Source organism: Trichoderma evansii (assembly GCF_050947405.1).
Source record: "Trichoderma evansii strain SZMC 28006 chromosome Unknown GGI43scaffold_3, whole genome shotgun sequence".
In the NCBI taxonomy this organism is placed as follows: Eukaryota; Fungi; Ascomycota; class Sordariomycetes; order Hypocreales; family Hypocreaceae; genus Trichoderma; species Trichoderma evansii.
Window position 1 is genome coordinate 423,948 of NW_028145203.1, and position 19,275 is coordinate 443,222.

The window sequence follows — 19,275 nt, forward strand, 5'->3', positions numbered from 1 at the left end:
ACGAGATTATTTCTGGTATCTTTCTTCTTTTATCCGTGTACCTATATACTAGATAATCTGGAGGCAGATACTCAACTATTGCCCAGCAACCAAAAGAGGAAGCACTTTGATAATAGACACAAATCACTTTCATTAGTGGGGAGATGTAATAAGTCTTTTCGAACTATCAAATATTATATTCGTTCTCTGAATGGCAGAGATGGAAAACAGAGACGCTATCATAAAGCAACAAAAAAATTGTATACCCGTGTCCGTCTTTTACATCTAGTGGTCAGAAACGCCTCCAGAAGTTCCCTTTTGCGTCCCAATTTCACCACTACCCATACAACAGACAGTGCAGCCATCGTAAAAATTGCTCAGCTCATGTTCATTCGTCAAGAGTCACATATAGGACCCTCTATAATTATTATAATCATCACTGTTCACTCCTCCCAGATGCAATGATTTTGAAAACCCCCTATGCGCTCATGAGTCGCCCTGTAGCTTCTGATTCATGCCTTGCAGAAGCTGGCGGATTGATTTCATAAGATGCTGCTCTACCCCCTCAAAGTTGCTGACTGGCTCACCCTCTGCAGCCTTGGGCATTATACTTGCATCAGCGAGGCCAATAACACGATCAATAGCCGATAGAGTTACAGCTTCGGCCTTGGCCGCACCTAGGCCCGCCTTAATCGCATTGACAGAGGCATCTTTGAGACCATTCAATGCCGCCAACACTTTGGGCTCGAAAACAGGTGGTGTGTCTGTTGGCAGCGGAGTAGAGCCACTAGGGGTAGGGCTTTTACCTTTGGTGAAGCCATCGATAACTTGACGAATACCCTTAATGCAGATTGCCTCCATTTTATCATTTTCAGTAGCTTCTTTCTTGAGCCCGATACATCGGTTCAGAGCTGACATAACGATAGCCTCGGCTTTGGGGTTACCAGCCTTCTTGAGGTTTTCTACCAGGCCATTCTTGAGGCCTACAACCGCAGTCAGGAGTCGAGGTTCGATAATCGGCCTGGCAGGTGTTGCTGATGGCCGAGCTGCGGTTGGGTGGGTGGCACCAGCTTGGGCAGCTGTTTGCTGCGATGTCGATGCAACAACTGGCTTCGATTCCGCGGTGACAGCCGAAAGAGGTCGCTGACCAGGCGCAGCGGCAGCAGATGGTACACTGGCACCACCGTCCTCGGCCTTCACAGGCGGATTTGCCAAGGGAGGTGGCCGTGAGGCATAAGGCGAGCTGTAGGCTCCTGGCTGAGCCACGCCAAGCTGAGGGCGAGCTGGGGCTGCCGGAGGGCCGTATCCTGGCAATTGGATCGGGGCCGGAGGTGGAGCACCCACGACTTGTTGAACTGGTTGTACCGGTTGCACTGGTACCGGTTGCGCCGGCTGGACTGGTTGGTGTATAGGAGGGGATTGAGAGGCACCATACTGCACTGGGCGCGCTGCGTGAGCCGGCTGTCCAGCATATGCAGGTGCTTGATATCCAGGAGCTGGCGTTTGGCCAGGAGGGTAACCATGATGTGCGCCGGGAGCCATATGTTGTGCAGCATATGGATAAGAGTAGTGTCCATAGGCCTGCGCAGCCACCAGTCCTCGGTCAGGAGAGGCTGCCTTTCGCTTCTTGCCAGCATCTAATTCCACACCAGGTACTCGAGACCACAGGTTTGTTGTCTCATCCTTCTTAAACGCTTCGTTCCCAATCAGATTATGGCGAACGCTACTTTCCCATCCCTTGGTCTCGGTGTGGAAATAAAACCACGGGTATCTTTGGCAAATCCTCTTGTAAATTTGCTTCAATGTGAGACCGTCAGGACCTGCCGCCGTCAATGTTTCGTCAATAAGAACTCCATAGTTCTTGTTTGGCTTCTGAAGTTGCTCCTCTGTATAATCCTCAATCTTGAGCTCCAGAGGAGGCGACTTGGGCCGTGACTTCTTTTCCTTCTTCTCTCTCGCTCGTCGTTCCGCATCAGAACCTTCGACACCATCCTCATTCTTGGGCTTCCGCGGCTTATACTTGCGCTTTTCCGGGCGATCGGTTCCATCTTCGGGTAGTGGATGTTTCCTGGGCCGGCCGACCTTGCGCTTGAGGGGCGGCTCAACTGGCGGCGCTTGAGGCAATGTCTTCTTGGCCATCTCTTGCTGCTGCTTCTTGAGCAAGCGCTGCTCCCTCTTTGACATGATACCGTTCTTAGGCGGTCTGCCAGGGCCTCGCTTTCTGGCCATCTGTGGCATTGAGGGATCATGGTGACCGTCTCCTTCATCCTTGATTTCAGAATCTCCTTCGATGGATGCTTCAAGCGCATCTAAATCTCCGTCTTCTCCGTCTTCTCCGTCTCCATCTCCCTCGCCGTCGCCGTCTCCTTCTCCGTCTCCTTCTCCTTCTCCTTCTCCCTCTTCCTCAGCTGCCTCTTCCTCAGCTGCCTCTTCTTCATCTCCCTCTTCCTCATCATCTCCACCAAAATCGGACAGTTCGACCGGGCTAACTTCCACATCTGATAACTCATCGCTTGTATCTTGGATCTGGCCATTGCCATGAGACTGTTCAAAGTCGAAGCTCATGCTCTTTCCACCATGAGAGTGCCGTTTCTTAGCAGCGTCTTCTTCTTGGTACTCTTCTGCGCCAGTTCGCCCCTTCTCGACTCCATTAATGATAAATCTGAAATCAATATCCTTGATCTGCAACCGGTCGCCACACCTTAGGACGACCTTTTCGCTCTTGTAATGCACATCCTCGCAGAAGAAGCCATTCTTGTGTAATGGAATGGCCTCAAATACGCCCTCAGCTTGATTATACGCAATCTTTAGATGTTCTCTGGATATGGCTTTGGTCTTACTTGCGATATTCGGACCAGGGGAGTGAATACCGATGAAGGGAACGTGCCAAGGAGATGGCCTCAGCGAGGTCAAGTCGACAGCAGCCGCCCCAGGGGTATGAGAGACATATTGGCGATTTGATATAACGTTATCTTGAGAGTTTTCAACTTCTTCATGTGACGATCCTGTGGTACTGGTCTTGCGCCGTTTTGTCGGACGTCCATTTTCTTCGCTATCTGATTCCGGACCCAGCATGCCGCCTTCCTCACTGACATATGATTTACTAAACTTGTGGCGGTCCTGGACGATGGGAGATGGTGGCGGAAGTCCTTTGCTAGCATTATCCTCAGCCCGCCGTTTATACTCATCAGCACGCTTTTCATCACGCCTGGCCTGCTCCAGAGCTCTCTGATCTCGACCAATAATGACGGCGTAGGTGGTCATCTGGAAGACACTGTCGGCAAACTCAACACGAGCAAACGACTCGAGGCCCATGTCAGTGCCAGGCCCAGGCTGTCGTAGGTTATTATTGGCGGAGCCGAGGCCAAAATATCCTTCTCCCATTATGTTAGGCAGAGTCACTTGAGAGGGAGTTACGGTTGGTGGTGGCGACATGGCGGGTGGTGCCGCAGACATGGAAGCCAAAGCCATCATCATGTACGCATGTCGATGGTCTATGGGGGCCTGTGGTGCGTAGGGCGTTGAGGGTTGAAACTGCTCGGTCGAAGACATCTGGGGGGGCTGCATCTCAGATGCATGTGATTGGGTCTCGGCTAAAGCAGCAGCAGTTGTCGCATTGGCATCAGGAGCATCTACCATGGTAACATCCTCCGTCTTGATCTCTCCAGATACAGGTTTGTCTCTTGATTCGCCAGAATCGCCAGAGGCGTTTGCTGTTGATGGAACAGACGTATGTTGGGTTGTGTTGTCGGTCTCGGCACTTCCGTCAGGTTTTGAGGGTGGTAGCGGGGTCGATAGTTGGTTGGTGATGGGATTTGCGGAAGATGAGCCTGCTGGGGCCTCTACAGCAGCTGAAGGAGCAGAAGCAGTTGCAGCCGTTTGCTGTTGCGCCGGAGCGGAGTTTGATGAAGGCGATAATGATGTTGGAGGAAGAGCAGCGTCAGCCGCAACAGCCGCAGCAGGGACGGCGTCGTCACCGCCCTTGGAGTTGGACTGCGCATCCGACGATAATTGATGTTCACCCGTCGTCGCAGGTGCCTCTGCCTCTAAAATCCCAGGCTCTTGCGCCGGCTTTTGCACGGCTTCGGTCTCCATCGAGACGGCCGCAGCTTCTGGCCTGTCGGACGGCGGTTCTTTCTGCTGCGCAGCGGCCGTCGCTGCTAGAGGGGTCATCGTAGCTGTAGGGGCTGTAGCGACCGCAGCTGGGGCGTTTGCTTGAGCTTCGACTTCGGGATGGGCATCGTGGTTCTGATCGCGGAGGCCGTCGTGCCCGGCGCTGGACGAAGTCATCGCTGCTCGCTCGCTCGCTCGCTCGTGCAGCGTCCAGCTCGTTCGCCGCGAATCGCTTCGTGGTTGTGGATCTCCCTCCGTGGCTGCCGTCTGACTTTTCTTGCTTTGTTTGGCGCTGATCGAGCAGCAGCAACAGCAGCAGCAGCCTCGGGCGAAAAGAGAAATTGCGATCCGATTCCTTTTGCAGCCTCTTCGCTCTTGCCTTGAACTTTCTGGCGCGATTGCCGGGGAGGGTCACAGGCGCGATCCGGCGCTGTGATTGGCCAGCCTGGCGGCAGTTTGGAGCCTCCTCACCTGGTCCGGGTCGCTCTAGCCGCTAATAGCAACCGGCGGAAAAAAAAAAGATGCTGGAGCCCAGCAAAACTTGAGCATCTGCAGGAAAGAGGCGTTTGTTGGTTCCCCCGCGTTCGCCTCTTGCCGGCGTTGCTCTTGCCTACTTTTGTTTTGTTTGCGTTTGTTTTGTTTGGCTTGGCTTCTGTTTAGGCAGGCACTGATGACTCATACAGATTGACGGTGGGAGATTGCTTTGTATCGTTACGGATGCTCCAATTGCCGTTCAATGTCAAAGTTAGCGACTGATGAGCGGTTTTTTAGTTGGTGCAGTTGCTTTGTGTAGTATTCTTCATGCAGCCTCATGCGTACCTTTCGCGAATACCCTATGATAGAAGTCAGCATTTGCCAAAAGCGACCAGCCTTGCTTTTCTTTCGTAATTATTCAATAGCGATATATTATTCTAGCCTTTTTGCAGTCTCTAATATATAAATTCCTTAAGAATAATGATTTGTCTCATGCATGTGCGATGAGAGCAATCCTCATTACGCACATCATACGACGACAAATGCCGGGCGATTGAAGCGTCAGGATAGTTCCATGGCGTCCAAGTGACTGCTCGGCTTGGCTTTTTTAAGGTCAAAGTACTTGCAGCTTAAGTACATGGCTAAGCCTCTTTCGCCGATCAATCCGCCTTAGTTTTGCTACTTGTACCTGCCTTAGCCGTACCTCTCACCTTGGGGATTGTAAGTCTCAGTTCATCTCAATTACAACAAATTTACGGAGTACCATTGCTACTTATTGTCTTTTTAGATTGAATCCACTTTCTATTTTTCTCTCACAACATTCAGATTTGCCCTCTTTTGAATAGCTGTCTGAGCCTGGGGCCGTGTCTCACCCTTTTTGCCGCTAGTACCCCATTGCCCGCGCGCGGCTAATGTAACAGCAGTGGAATAAACCACAACCACTCAAAAGTTCGTACCACGATGTTGTACAATGAAAGCTGTTCAGAAATGAACGGCGGGCGCTACAAAGACACGGGGCCGGGAAATGTTGCAAGTGTGTTTTATTGACTACCAATAGCACAATGGACTGTCTCAGCACAATAGGCAAAGGATTGAGGCTGCGCTTCGTTTGTATTCGAGGTAGGTAGTTCATAAATTTGAAGGCAGAACTGCCTGCTGGCCTCGAGGCCTGCCACCCTATCTTTTCTCTCTCTATATCCATTTTTTTCTGCTCGCGTAGCGATATCATCCATTCTTTCTAAAATTTCATATACGCTTTTAATTTCTAAAGAGACCAAAATGCCGAGATTTCAGATTCAAGTTCATCGTCCAGGTCGCAATCACCGACCATTCCACCTTCAGCCTTCTAGCTCTGAGCACTCCGGCCCTCATCACACCAACTCTGAACATTCACGCTATGTCCAGATGCTTCTCCATCAAGATGATATACCTCTACTACACAACATTCTCGCCGCTGTATTTGTCTGGCTCCTGCTAGCGGGCTTCCTTGTCTTCCCCGGAACATTTACCAGCCTCCAACAATCCGTTGCGAGCAAAGGCGATGACGCCCACACATTAAGCGACCAAGCCGCCAGGCTCCTCGTAAAGAGCATCAAAAACATCCCACTACTGGTCATAGCCGCGGTGATGTGCGGTATATCCTCATTTGGCATGCTGTTTCTCGCCTTCAGACACGCTAAAAACTATGTCTGGCTCGTGAACAAGCTGTTTCTGCCGGGCATGACCAACTCTCTGGCCGGCTTGGTGTCGACTCTTATTGGAGTATACTCTCAACAACACGGCACATGGAGCATCACCGCCAAGATCACCGCCATGGTTGAAGGAGCTTCGCTTTGCGTATGTGGAACCCTTTTCCTTATGTACCAGCTGGGTTTCTTGAAACGCATCAAAGCCAGCCATGGGGAGCACTACACTGGTTGGCCAGGCCAGCAGCGATATTCGAGACGACTATTTCCTGAGAAAGTATAGCAGAACTTGAAACGAAATTGAAAGCCGGATATAGTAAAACCACAGACATACTTCGCTGGCGAAGAATGCGACTGAATGAGACTTTTGGGTTGGGTTGGGATAGGATAGACATTAATGATTAATCGCTACGTACTTTAATTTAGACAATTTCCATACCACTCTCGTTTATAGTTTTTAAACTCTTATCGTAGTAATGGTGCTCGCTCACTTGGGATGATGGAGTGACTGTTTTTCCAGCCCATAAATCGTTCCGAGAGCCTATACGAGAGATGGCAAAACATGCCAGCAAGGAAGCCAACAGCATCATTCTTAAAGGCCAAGATACCCGCCGTCGTTACCAACATGACTGTCCATCGTTCTAAGCGTTCTTCATCTGATAGACGTCGTGGTCGCCTCGGGCTATCAATGGCGGCGCCCTGACTAGCTTCGTGCCAGAGATCAGGAGCACCTTGGTTCAATGTATGTCCAACCTTGGCCAGTTCCAAACCGGCCGCCACGACCATGACGCCGAGCAGAGCATGTGGGATTTCTGTTAATAGGTTGACGAGCGTCTGACCGAACAACAGTCCCAGAACGACTTTGAAGAGACCCAAGATGATCACGCTGGCTCCACTGCGCGCACCAAAGCGATACTGGGCTGCCAGTCCTCCAGCGCCATGACATACTGGCATAGCTCCAAACCACGTTCCCGAGAGGTTCATGAGCGCCACACTGAAACCTATAGATGTGACGGATGGAGAAGGTATATCTGGCAGCAAGTCACTAGCCAACGCACTCACCGCAATGATGGAGTTCAGAGTAGTCAGGGGAAGCTGCCCAACGGCCATCCACAAAGCTGGGGCATCCCCCACGCCAATCCAAGACGGGAGCACAAAGTGTGGTCGCCACACCTGGAACCACGGCAAGCTGCTTTGGTCGGAGCCCAGCACCTGCACGAGCGCCAACACGAGCGCCAGCAAAAAGAACCCCAGCGCATATGGAAAGCGCGGCATGTTCTGCGTAAATATGAGAACGAGGAAGGCTGCCAGGGCCCAGAAGCGGTTGTCCAACACGGGATGGAGCCAGTGAAGGGGCTGCAGGAGGGACGAGCCAGCGCCGATGATGAGGGAGAGGCCCGCGCCGAGCTGGATGCCTTTGACGACGGGAATGGGAACAAAGGACACTGCTGCTCGGAGCAGGCCCGTGGCGCTCATGATGAAGACTGCTGCTCCAACCCATTGTCCTGCTGCGATGACGACGCCCATGGAGGGGTCTTCCCGCGCCGAGATGGCAGCGGCGGCGATGGCCTAAGTTTGCCGCATAAGAGACATATTAGCAACGAGGCATTCTGTAACAAACAAACAAAACCAGTGACAAGCACTCTTATCCCAACGAGGTAAAAAGAAGCAGCAGCAAATAGATATGCCGAGGTCTTAGCTCCAGGGGCGAAAAAACGGTATATGCTCCACACATGTACATAGAAGAAGTGGCATCGTATATGCTCACTACAGCTCACTTACCTTCATAGGCTGCACCGGTAAGGGTATGCCAAAGACAACTCCGGTGAGTACATTGAATATGCCGGAGAAGACAAGCGTCGAGCCCAGGTCGATGTACCCCTTGGCGGCGAGGGCGATCATCAGGGGAAGCAGCGTGCCCAAATCGCCTAGAGAGCCGGATATCTCGGACAGGGGCGCATCTCGAAAGGTAGTAAGGTTATGGACATTGAGGCGCCGCACTCGGGCCAGCCAAGTGGTCGCCATTTTTATTGCCTCTTCTTATTTCTCTTTACGACTCGTATGGTATTAGGTAGAGCGTAAGATAAGACAAAGGGAGGCAACGATGACGATGAGAATATGGATGAGGTGTTATAGGTGAGGCGAGGAGAGAGAGTCTTCAAGACATCAACATGCGCCAGGACTGTGTTTTCTCCCCTCTTCCTCTTCTTCAATATGGCATACGAACAATAGCTTGGTGTTTTTTTTCTTTTACAAAGCAAGCTTGAGCACTTACTCAAACCTTCAAACTTAGGCGCGGGCCGCCATAGTGGACTCACGTGGGATGGATTACGTCGGCGGACTCATACAACTGTCTCACGTGGTTGCTATCTCCAAGACATGAGATATACTATCGACGCTTTCTCCACGGTTTTATTGGAGAAGCTGACTCCCTTGCAAAGGGATGGGTGACACACAAAAAAAGAGAGATGGGAGAAATAATCACTCTACTGGTACTTTTTCCCTCAGTCGGGGCTGATGTGCCAAAAAAGAGCGCTTGGCCAGCTGGGCATTCATGAGCTTGTCAGCTCCTCCTCCAGGCAGAGTGTCTCGCCCGCAAGGCGCGCCTCTTCCCGCAACGCCCTAGCGTCGGGTAGAGGAGCTGGAGATGACGTACGTCGTAGCCCAGTTTCTTTATCCGGAGAGCTATCAAATATCACCGCTTGGTGAAATCCGAGAATTCGCATCTTCGTTTGCCACACATCCTTCCGAAAAGTCTGTTATGCTTTCTTGCCTTGCGTAGCTGCACTTCAGCTCGATTAAGCTTGTTTTCGCCAAGGATGTGGTCGGCAGGGCTGTCGACGATGATATCGCGTCACGTGATTTGTAAGACGGACCGGTCGGTTCAGTCAGAGCTCACAGAGATCGGAGTATACGGTATACGAGAGCAGTCGATTCGCGCGTATCTCGGTGATGCTACCGGTGCAGCAATATCGCGGGTTAAAAAAAAGAGTGCTCTGGTTATCAGGTCTCCGTCCCGGTTCCAAGCGACGCCTTCTCTCCAGAAAAGGCGCCCTTCTCAAACAGGAGAGATACGCAAAGAAGGGGGTAAAGAAGATAACACTGGTCAGCTTATGTATTAGTAGTGCCGTTCCATCAAATACCCAAATGCAGGCCCAGGGCTTCCCCCAAATCAAGTGTTGTCTTTTAATACTATCGTCGGAGTTCCACCGAGATAGTTGGCCCAAAAATCGCTCTGGGCCACTCAGATTATTATTAAACATCGGCCCCGTACTTTTAGGCAGGAGAACTCATTACCGGAGGAACCGCCTGTACCGGATTTGGGTGTGCCGTGGAAACGCAGCATCTGGACTAGAGACGACGACTCCATAGCGATACGGAGCATTGCTGCTAGCAGTCAAGGCGTCAAGGGCACCAAGTGCTAGCACCAGGTGCTAGTGGCGGTGCGCGTACGGAGTACCTGCAGCAGTTTTCTCCGATGCGCGGAAATCGATATCCGGTGTTCTCCACGATGGTCCCCGCCGCGGTGAATGAAGAGAATAAGACAAGTCTAGAAGTCGCGGAGGGCGAAAAAGGGCTGACCGCCTGGGGGAACTACGGTGCTTTTTGTTCTCATCCTTGACGTGATACATGTTCTTTTTTGGTAGCAGTTTTTTTTTGCTGCTGCAGCTGGTTTGTCTTCTGCAGTCCATCTGCAGCCCATATATGGACGACTTACATGCACTGCAGTACTAGGTACTTGCGCAGCAGAGCATGAGTAGCTAAGGTAGAAAGAGGCGCACGGGAAAGTCAATCCATTCTTGACATTGACGCTCAAAATCAATGTTTAATGAGGCGCCCCAATGCAGATGGAGACCCAACGATGCACTAGTGGCGCATAGAAGCTGCTGATGGCTACTTTTTGCATACCAGCAGCTGTCGCTAGCACAGGCGGTATCGACGACTGCTGCTCGTCGCAAGTCGACTCTCCTGCAGGCTGGTGCCAAGGCCGGGGTACCAGAGGCAAGATGAGGTCATTGGCCGACCACCGTCAAGGCGCTTCTCCATGACCCCCGTTTCCAACGCGACAAAGGCGACGCCAAAAACAATCTAGAAGCACACGACTGGATTCCAATCAGCGCGTAGCTGATCACTGGTAGGGGGTGGGATCCTCGCTGGAGCACGAGAAAAACGGCTGACGGAGCTAGCTCGCACCTTTTTTTTCTCTTTGCGCGTAGCTGAGACCCATCTTGCGGTGCCCTGAGTCGAGCAGGCAGGAAAATGCACAGAATAGGAAGGGCGGCCAACCCCCGAGATTTTGCCGGCCCCACCCAGAGCGAGCTTTGTCCGGAGTCCACGGAGCGGCTTTTATTTTGCAGCGCAAGCCGCCATTTTGTCGGGCTTGCCGGGTAGCGAATTTAGGTGTGGAGTTTGCGTCTAGTCTGCCGCAAACAGAAAGGGCAGAATTCGTTGTCACTCTGCTCCTAGGCTGGACTGGGCTTGCCTGGATTTGCGCGCTGCCTGTGCCGTTGCCGCCGCTGGCGGTGTGTGCGTCTGTGCTTTGTGCTGCTTTGCACGGGCATGACGCTGATGGGATGACTGGGGGCGTCTTGCTATCCCAACTGCAGAGCGGCAGCACGGAACAGCAGGTAGTATTGCTGCGTTGCTGCAGCTGACGATTGGACAATCGGCAGAGCCCTGAACTCGTACTCAATCGGGAGCACGGGAGAGCCATGTACATGTAAGGCAAAGCAGGTTTGGTTCGTGTTGTTTGGCCCGGCCTGATAGTAGGGCCGCTCCCAGGGTGATGTGATGTCGTTATCTACCTATCCACCGAACCGAGCTTCCAGCTGACGGTGTCGGTAGGAGAAGTACGGCATCGGTACAACGAAGCACGCATCGTCCTTGCCTTTGATTTCCCTTCTCGGTGTTAATGAAAGGGTCTGTATGGGGTAATATTCAGAGCCACAAATAATTCGCACTCAGCACAGAATCTGCATAATGCCTCTATGGTGTGACTGCTAGTCGTGATAACAATGGCTCCGTATCAGCTAGCAAGCTAGCTGCGAAGCTTGGCGTCCCTTTCTCTCTCTCTCTCTCTCTTTCACTTTAAAGCACATAAAAATCAAGTACGAAGTAGTAGCGGCATATATCGGTCAAGCCTTGGCTTGGTGCTGAATGATGGAGACAATGCATGCGCAAGTAGGGAGTACATACGAGTCGGCATTGGTACCCAGTACGAACGTACAGCTGGCCGCTGGCATGAAATGCTCGCCGTCTGATTGAACGATGGGCTCTGCCGACGCGCGATATCCGTTGCAGCCGAAGCCGTTGGTCACTAGGTAGAGCTAGAATTCTGGAGGACCTGCGCACATACCAAATCTCATTCGCGCAGCAGCTCGTTCGGTTTCCAGAATATCACTCAAATAAGCCACGCACCTTTTGATACGCGCGCGAGGCCCGGGTGTCAGAAGGTGTGTGTAGTGTGCCCCGTTATTATGGCTCGCCGGGGGATGTACGGGGTACTTGCAGTAGCAGCTGGAGCTGCGAGCTGGAGCTGGAGCGTGTAGGCGGCCAGCGCAGCAATAGCCAGACTCCCTAGAATCAGGCAAAAAGAGGACGAAGAAGACGATGAACCCCGGAGATGATGTTTGCCTCCTGGACGGTGCGTCATGCGGGATAAGATAGCTGCTACCTAGCACAGATGTCAATGCCGCGGAGGAAAGCGCCTGAAGGCTGCAGCTCGTCAGTACCTCCGACTGCCTCTGGTGCTACCGTACCCAAGTAGAGGTACTTGCGAGTGATTCATGCAACAAACTCAATTGGCTTTATCCGGATGCTTACCTGTGTACACGTACTTTAATATCCAGCTCCGACTCAGTGGCACTCGCGGAAATATCAATTTCATCGGGGGCCAAGGTCCAGGTCTCGGTCGCGCAGGTACACGGTACACGAGACCTGGTACGTGCGCTTCGTAGCATTTTTTTCGTCCTCTTTTTTCTTTAACAGGGACCAAGTCGGCCGGCGCGATTGGCAAAATTCGCGCAGGCAAAAGAAAAAAAATCCACCAGGTATGGCGCCGTCATGATTTCCCCACATGGGGCGCCCGGGTAACCTGGGCAAAAGAGGCTGGGAGCGAATAATGGTAGCAGGCCGGCCTAGCCAGACGAGGCAATGGAGCTGTGCTAGTGCCCATTGAGTGTACTTTGTACCTACCTTGGGAGCAGGCAAAAAAGAGAGCAGAAAAAAAAAAAAAAAAAAAAAAAAAAAAAAAAAACTTGGCGGCACCTCTCGACAATGAGTCGCCGCACGTACCGGCCGAGGATGGGCACTAAAGCGGCCAGGGTCAGGCGCATGCCGTGTTCCGATCAACGACTACAAGCTTTTTCGCGCGAGCCGGCCGCGGTGTAGCGAGTACCTCCCCTTCGCCCTCGATGGGCTCCAGCTCATGACATGCCGTGCCAGGCGCGAATCCTTTTTCTGGCTTCCAGTCCGCCAATTCTTTTTATTTTCCCTCTTTTCTTCTTCTCCTTTTCTTTCTTCTCCTCCAACCCTCTCGTCTCCGTGCCTTGGTTCGTCTCGTCCCTCAGAGCAGTTCTGCGTCTGTCTCTCGCCAATCGTCAATCGCCCATCGACAATCCAGGCTACCCCGTCTTTTCTCTTCAACCCTTTTCGCTAAGCAACAAGACAAAAAAGGTCAGAGCGCCAATTCAATCCCCCCCAAAAGCCAAGTTTTTCGGCCCTCCCCCCTGGGCAATTTTTTTTCCCTATCGCCTCGCCTCGCCTCGCATCTTTCCTCCCAATTGCCAGCGGGTGGTCCGTGACGTGCCTCCCCCACTTTTCCCCTACCGAGCTCCCGCACCTTAAAACAAAACCTCAGCGCAGTCCACTTACGCGACTTTTTTTTTTTCCCAGACCCTTTCTGCCTTCATCCTCTGCACGTCTCACGTCTCACCCAACAGGTACAGACAATCCGCTCCCAATTGGTTCATTTCCTCTCCCCTCGTCGGACTCCAATGCACTGCACATTCAATCTACGGATGCACTCGACGGCGGTTCTTTTTCATCTCATTGGATCCTGGTCATCTCGGGCGTTATTCTGAGTCGCGCTGCTTCAGATGTTAAACCTTGTTATACTTCGCTAAAGGCTGCCACATTGGCTGGGAACTTCGCGGGGAAAAAGCTTAAGTTTGACACTTCTGTACGGCTGGCAACGAATTGCCCTGGGACATTCAATGGGATGAATTGGATCTGTCGGTTTTTTGAGGCATTTGATGGAGTTTCCACATCGCCCTGCCCCTGTCCCTTACCGCTTCCTCTCACCCCCTGGCACGTTCCTCGGACCTACTCATTGTTCAATTGAGACATAAATACCATGAAGCAACCCGACACTAACTCGACTTCTCCATCCAGACAAAGCAAGCTCTCCCCTCAGACACAATGGCCGCCATCGACAAGCAACTCATTGCCCGGGACGTTGTCTCCCAGCTCATCAAGCGAAAGAACTTCGCTGCCAGAGAGCCCGGTGTCATTGTCGTCTTCTGCATCGTCTTCATCGGTAAGTCGCCGCCTCTCGTATACACGTAAATGTATAAGCAATTGTTCTAATTCATCAATCCTACAGTCGCTGTTGGTCTGATTGGTCTCCTCCTGTACAAGTGGATCCAGAGGAGAAAAGCTGCCACCAAGTCTCAGATCTAGACGACATACTGAGGCTAGGGGAAGAGGGGGTTGGACTCTAAGGTGTCGACGGAGAGGGGGCGCAGTAATGGACCGTGATTGTTAAATGGCGAAATGGTGTTGCGCACGACATTTCAGCGTGGTTATAAACAGCGACACGTTGCGCGCGTCAAAAAAAAAAAGCAAGCCGCCCAAAGTATAATGTTTTATCAACCTGACCACGAGCAACACCAGCCAAGTCGTCATCTTGTCGTCAAAGCTTGTCAACAACAACATGCACGATATCGGCTAAATTAATGTATATACGCATGCGTTATCTGCTCGCAACTCAAGCTCACCATCGCTCTAAGATCGGTGGGCTTGACTATCTATTGGTGTCGGATATTTTGAAAGGCGCGCTCGTGCTCGTGGCCACAGGAAGCTGTATTCTCTATTATCTAATACTCCTGATACCTCATACAACAATCTAGTTATTATAAAGATATAAATTTCCTTGTTAAATTCATACTCGCTCTCCTTGCGCATCTATTTCTACCAGTGATTTGTCTAAAACCTAATACTACTAATGTTTTACAAGTCCCAAAGAGAAATACAGATACAAGTATAATACAAAATTATAACCCTTCCTTGGCCAGCATGTCGGCCACATCAAGGTAAAACGCAACCGCATTAAACGTCCTCTTCATGCCCATCCATTCGCGCACTGTCCACGCCGCTCGATTCGACCAATTGATCAAATCTAAATGACTGACTCCCATCAACGTCCCCTGATACACCCCCCATCGACTGCTTTCCACGCTGACCAGCCCATCATTCTCCCCCTCCGCCTTGCCCACCACGCTATACGGTAACCTGAAAGCCCCCAGCAGCGAAGGCTCGTCAATGGCCGCCCCGTACGAAAAGTACCTGACCGACTCATCGTCCCGTACACGCGGGTTGAATTCCTCGCGCATGTACCTCGTCGTCAGCTGTCCAAACGCAGAGGTGCCCAGGCCTGCGCGCCGGATGATACCGTACAGTCGGGGCAGGTGGATCGGCCCGGCGCCGCGCTCAATGAGGTAATCCGCAAAGGGACTGCCACGATGCGGCGTGGCGATTGTCACGAGCGAGGCGACGCGGACGTTGCTGAGGGCCGGCTTCAGGCGAGAGATCATGTAGCGGGCGTCCAGGCCACCCATGCTGTGGGCAATGATGTTTACAGTGGGCGGCGCATGCTCCTCGTCTTTCCTGATGGTGGTGGTGGTTTGCGCGAGGATGTCGGCGGCGAGCTTGGCGGCGCGCTCCTCGATTGAGCCCGTGGGCGGGACGGAGGCGGTGATGACGGTGCAGTTGTTCTGCGTGAGGGCCTGCTTGATGCCGTGCCAGTACTCAATGGGTGGGAGGAGGGCCGAGAGTCTGAGCTCTGAGAAGCCGAGGAGTCCGTGGGCTAGGACGATGGGATATTTCGGTGTAGCTGGAATTGTGTCAATTTTTTGAAAATGAACTTATTGAGGAGTAGAATGGCATACCGTAATTCTCGCGAATAGTAGCATAATCGTCATGTATGCGTCTCCCAAAGTCACGAATGCGAGGATCGTGACTGGACTTGAGAAGCGGCTTCGCAGTGCTGAAGAGGTGATGAGAAGAAGAGCGTAGATTTAGCAGGGAACGAGAGAGGCGAGGGCCACGGTAATGAAGCCATCTTCTCATGGCTTTTTGCTTTGAGGCTATAGATGGAGCATACTTGAGAAGGATGACAGTAGGTGAAAGAAAATGTTCCTGGTAGGTTTTGCGCCTTGGTAAAGCTAGATGCTGTTTAGTGTCGGAAACGTGCTGACGTCACTGTCGCAAATTACATGTAAATTTTCAGTATGGCGAGTTTCCAAGCTGGTGAATAGCATTCCGAGTCAGTAGATTTACTTTAAATTTACATGTAATTTGAGTCAATTAGTCTCCCGGTAACGCGTATTGAGAGAAATATATAAACTTTTTCATTACTCAGTAGCTCGCTGCATGCTGTTGTAGTCAATACAATTCGGTATTGGCTGTGTCATGATCTGCAAAAAAAAATGCAGTACGGTATTTACTATCCCTCATAAAAATATATAAACAGGTAAACCATAGATATGCCATACGCATCAACCCATCTCCCAAATCTATACTTGTCCAATTCTTTATGCACCTAGACTTTTTCATGCAAACTCCTCCCGCATATTCCCTCAATGCAAGCAACCAATCACCAGAAAAAAAAGTAAAATAAATGCAGTAACTCATCATCGGTCAATCCTAGCTTTTCGTTGGGGGCATCTCGCTAGGCGCATTCTCATTCGTTACACCGCTATAGGCTGGTCGTGGTCGTAATCCGTCAAACGGCCCAGATAAGTTCTCTGCTATGGCCTCGTCGTAACTAGGCGGCGGTACGTCCTCATAAGCGGGAATATCGCCTGGTGGTAACTGCGGAGGGTATAGAGGATCTTGCGGAGGTCTGGGGGGCATAACGGGTGCAGCAGGCGCGCTTGGCCGTCGGGCAGGTCGTGGAGGAACCCCCAGGCCCCCAGAGCCGCTGGCCTCGGAGACAGAAGTCCGAGGAGGCAGCCGAGGAGGTCGAGACATAGTAACCTCCCCTGGGCGTGTGTTCCGAGCAGCTTCCAATAGCTCAGGAGGTGGTGTGATGCCTGAAAAGACGTTGACGTTTGCAAAATGAAGAGGCAGAAACAGAGCTTGGGTCTGCTCTTTGTTCATCTTCGGCTTACCCCAGCTCACTCCTAGCTTAAGTTCCACTTCGTATTTTCGAGAAAGATTGCACGTATTGAAAGAAGGGGCGACAGTATTGGGCAGAGGCCTACTCCTCCAGAGTTCATCCGACAGTATTATCTCTTCTCCAACTTTATTATCCGGACTCAATAGGGGGATTTCGAGGTCTGTGTAGGAGGCAACGACCCAGCGGTTGCCCTTGGGACTGACTAATCCATGTGCACGAATTTCCGTCACGCTAATCAAGTCCATCTGGAAGGATATCAGATAGACCTGTTCGGGGCTGTCTACGAGCTTCTTCGCAATGAGCCGGAGGGGAATTGGCTGATTGCATGTGAGAATGGAAGGATGCGGTAACCGGGCTGAAATCTCTATTGATGGCGGCGTTGGGGAGTCAATGGTAGGGCTCGCTAAAGAGTCATTCTTTTTGCTGCTGAACAGCGAACTGCGCTTTTTCTGTCCCCCTCCTGGCGTCCGTGGCTGAAAGGAAAATGGCCGTCGAGCGAAAGCTTCTTGGCCGGTGATGGGAGGCCGAGGCGGTTCAATGGGCAGAAACTTGAAACCGAGCTGGTAGCGCCAGTTTTCCTTTAGGAGTCCAGGCCGTTGAACCGTGACCTTGATATAGTACCGGATCTCCGCTGCCATAGGGTACCCAGTCAATGATGGGGGCAGAGTTGCCGTAACATGCCGCAGATACAGCTGCTTCGTGCCGTCCATGACCCTGACGCCGCTCAGTCCAAAGAGGCCGCCGCTGGCCCCGTAGCCTCCAATGCCCGCCAGGCCGCCGATTCTCGCCATGGCTTGAGGGTTGCTGCACGCATTGTTGATGGGTAGCTTGAACTTGAAGGGAAACTGGTGCTGGCCGGCATCGAGGGGATACGACCCATATGGACTGGAGGAGCTTTCGTAGTAATCGTCTGGGAAAACCTTCACTAGCTTGTATAAGATCTTGTGGTTCTCGCTGACGAAGCTGCCCGGAGGCCCCGGTGGGGGACCAGCACGAGCAGTGTTTGGCTCGTAGCCGTAATTTTTGGGGACTTGGAGAGCTGTGCCGGACTCTCCCTCGAGCTTGACGACGATGGAGCCGATCTGCTCGCTCTTGGGGAGGCTCAGAATGACCTTGCCAGCGACGGCATCGAGATTGGTGTAGAACTCTGGCTGGTTATCCAGCGCAATTTTGATGGACATGGTCAGTGATTTAGCCGCTCGGTTGGCGAGCAGATGTGCCCGCCTGCACGGCTATGGAATGCAATGGCGCAAAAAGAGGAAAAATAAAGAAGAAGAAAGGAAATCAATTTTTTTGCCGGTAGGTCTGCGCAATTGAATATGTGGATGAGAAGGGTAGTCGGCCGACGCTCGGCAATTGATCAGACGAGGGCTAAATCCGGCACGATGTCATTGTCTGCGAGACCAGCGAAATTACGCAGAGTCAAGCCGGGGAGCTGAACCCGAGATAATTAATAAAGAAGAAGACAAGGCGAGGGAGGGCTGTCGCTGTTCCAGGGCTGAGATGAGGACCACGCGTCAGGTCGTTTGACGATGGGGGCGCAGCCTTACTCTACGCCTTGAGCTCATGGGTGTTGGACTTTGGCAGTTGATGTCATGGCCGCAAATTGCATGGTTAGGCGTGCCTGCCGCTCAATCTGTAACGCCAGTGTGGCTTGCCACGCGAGACACTGACGACGCTGAGGCGCAAAACCCGCTGGATCCGACCGGCGTGGCTTTCTGCTCTCTTAAGCTCTTATGCTTGCGACTGGTGCTTTGCAGAAGCTTGTCTATTACGGACAAAGCTGCGACAAGGTCGGATGATTTGAGCATTTCACTGTTCTTTTTTTAAACAAAGGATCTTGTTTTGTTCGGATTGAGCGAGCCGGAGCCAGCCTTTGCTGCTGCGGAAGCGCCATACTGGAGAGCTTGGCGCTGAGAGCGATAGAGTGTTACGTGGCTGGCGGCGAGAAGAGAGCAGGAAATCCCGTCACAGCAGCGACAGCGACAAAGACAAAGCACGCGACGCCGGAAGATGCGAAACGGACACCAACCAAAGCGAGCCGGCCGTCTACTATCTGTTGACTAATCGTTGACTATGATATCCTCCAGAGACGTGAAATACGAGGTGCCCGAGTACCGCGATGCCAAAGTTTCCCTCCTCCATGCTCTCTGCTGCGGGCGGGCGGGCTACGGCTTAGGAGCTGTTGGCTCTGCACATTTACTCATACTAATTTTATGACCAAAATAGTTAGTTGATGTTGCATTTGCGCTGAGGCGCTCTTCACTGCAACTTCACCTCACATTGCCCGCCTATCGGCATCCACCTCGCCTCGTACTCTAATGCATCATGTGATGGCTAGATTGCTTTCATTCATTGACCGTGAACACCATCTGCTGGGTGCGCCATTTCCCAGATTTCCATGTCAAGCGTCTGTCAAACGACATCGGCCTTGTTCTACAAATCCACAAATCGTGTTTGGCGCGCTGGCATCGCCTGCTTCGTTCTAGTGCTCGAATGGTGAGAAAATTGGGTCGTGTCTTTACAGCTGTTGGTTCCAGGCACTTCAGCTGCATATTTCACTTCTACCATGGCGCCATTTTCAGTCCCCAGATTCTTCAACGGCGGGTTACTTGGCACAGAGTC

At 52.0% G+C, this 19,275-nt stretch overlaps 7 protein-coding genes across 7 annotated transcripts; 3 read left to right on the forward strand and 4 right to left on the reverse strand.

Annotated features, from left to right (window-relative positions):
- Positions 1-465: 465 nt before the first annotated feature.
- On the reverse strand, positions 466-4,269 carry GGI43DRAFT_420725 (uncharacterized protein; the record flags this gene model as incomplete). Its single annotated transcript, XM_083207853.1, has 1 exon — positions 466-4,269. The coding sequence occupies one exon, from the start codon at positions 4,267-4,269 to the stop codon at positions 466-468; it is 3,804 nt and encodes a 1,267-aa protein (XP_083063845.1).
- A 1,575-nt stretch (positions 4,270-5,844) lies between these two features.
- On the forward strand, positions 5,845-6,534 carry GGI43DRAFT_380229 (uncharacterized protein; the record flags this gene model as incomplete). The annotated part of the gene is made up of 1 exon (XM_083202952.1): positions 5,845-6,534. The coding sequence occupies one exon, from the start codon at positions 5,845-5,847 to the stop codon at positions 6,532-6,534; it is 690 nt and encodes a 229-aa protein (XP_083063846.1).
- Positions 6,391-8,522, reverse strand: GGI43DRAFT_237141 (putative sulfate/molybdate transporter). Its single transcript, XM_083200614.1, has 3 exons — positions 8,034-8,522; positions 6,668-7,820; positions 6,391-6,513 (listed from the first exon to the last, which is right to left on the reverse strand). The coding sequence occupies exons 1-2, from the start codon at positions 8,274-8,276 to the stop codon at positions 6,717-6,719; spliced, it is 1,347 nt and encodes a 448-aa protein (XP_083063847.1). The 5' UTR covers positions 8,277-8,522; the 3' UTR covers positions 6,391-6,513; positions 6,668-6,716.
- Positions 8,523-12,493: 3,971 nt separating this feature from the next.
- GGI43DRAFT_237265 (uncharacterized protein) lies at positions 12,494-13,469 on the forward strand. The gene is made up of 2 exons (XM_083200615.1): positions 12,494-12,926; positions 13,199-13,469. The coding sequence occupies exons 1-2, from the start codon at positions 12,684-12,686 to the stop codon at positions 13,331-13,333; spliced, it is 378 nt and encodes a 125-aa protein (XP_083063848.1). The 5' UTR covers positions 12,494-12,683; the 3' UTR covers positions 13,334-13,469.
- A 201-nt stretch (positions 13,470-13,670) lies between these two features.
- Positions 13,671-13,931, forward strand: GGI43DRAFT_380231 (proteolipid ATPase; the record flags this gene model as incomplete). Its single annotated transcript, XM_083202953.1, has 2 exons — positions 13,671-13,788; positions 13,855-13,931. The coding sequence occupies 2 exons, from the start codon at positions 13,671-13,673 to the stop codon at positions 13,929-13,931; spliced, it is 195 nt and encodes a 64-aa protein (XP_083063849.1).
- A 514-nt stretch (positions 13,932-14,445) lies between these two features.
- On the reverse strand, positions 14,446-15,814 carry GGI43DRAFT_237306 (triglyceride lipase). The gene is made up of 2 exons (XM_083200616.1): positions 15,419-15,814; positions 14,446-15,363 (listed from the first exon to the last, which is right to left on the reverse strand). The coding sequence occupies exons 1-2, from the start codon at positions 15,597-15,599 to the stop codon at positions 14,525-14,527; spliced, it is 1,020 nt and encodes a 339-aa protein (XP_083063850.1). The 5' UTR covers positions 15,600-15,814; the 3' UTR covers positions 14,446-14,524.
- Positions 15,815-15,847: 33 nt separating this feature from the next.
- GGI43DRAFT_237321 (uncharacterized protein) lies at positions 15,848-18,024 on the reverse strand. Its single transcript, XM_083200617.1, has one exon. It carries the CDS (start codon positions 17,829-17,831, stop codon positions 16,176-16,178), a length of 1,656 nt encoding a protein of 551 aa, XP_083063851.1. The 5' UTR covers positions 17,832-18,024; the 3' UTR covers positions 15,848-16,175.
- Between the last annotated feature and the right edge of the window lie 1,251 nt (positions 18,025-19,275).

What these genes read in the sequence shown, in the direction of transcription:
- GGI43DRAFT_237141 (XM_083200614.1), bottom strand. Translation starts at nt 8,276, where the DNA reads ATGGCGACCACTTGGCTGGCCCGAGTGCGGCGCCTCAATGTCCATAAC. An exon ending in TACCGGTGCAGCCTATGAAG is followed by an intron (nt 7,821 to 8,033) that starts GTAAGTGAGCTG and finishes CGGCAAACTTAG; the next exon opens with GCCATCGCCGCCGCTGCCAT.
- GGI43DRAFT_237265 (XM_083200615.1), top strand. Translation starts at nt 12,684, where the DNA reads ATGCCGTGCCAGGCGCGAATCCTTTTTCTGGCTTCCAGTCCGCCAATT. An exon ending in TAAGCAACAAGACAAAAAAG is followed by an intron (nt 12,927 to 13,198) that starts GTCAGAGCGCCA and finishes CAACAGGTACAG; the next exon opens with ACAATCCGCTCCCAATTGGT.
- GGI43DRAFT_237306 (XM_083200616.1), bottom strand. Translation starts at nt 15,599, where the DNA reads ATGAGAAGATGGCTTCATTACCGTGGCCCTCGCCTCTCTCGTTCCCTG. An exon ending in TACTATTCGCGAGAATTACG is followed by an intron (nt 15,364 to 15,418) that starts GTATGCCATTCT and finishes ACACAATTCCAG; the next exon opens with CTACACCGAAATATCCCATC.
- GGI43DRAFT_237321 (XM_083200617.1), bottom strand. Translation starts at nt 17,831, where the DNA reads ATGTCCATCAAAATTGCGCTGGATAACCAGCCAGAGTTCTACACCAAT.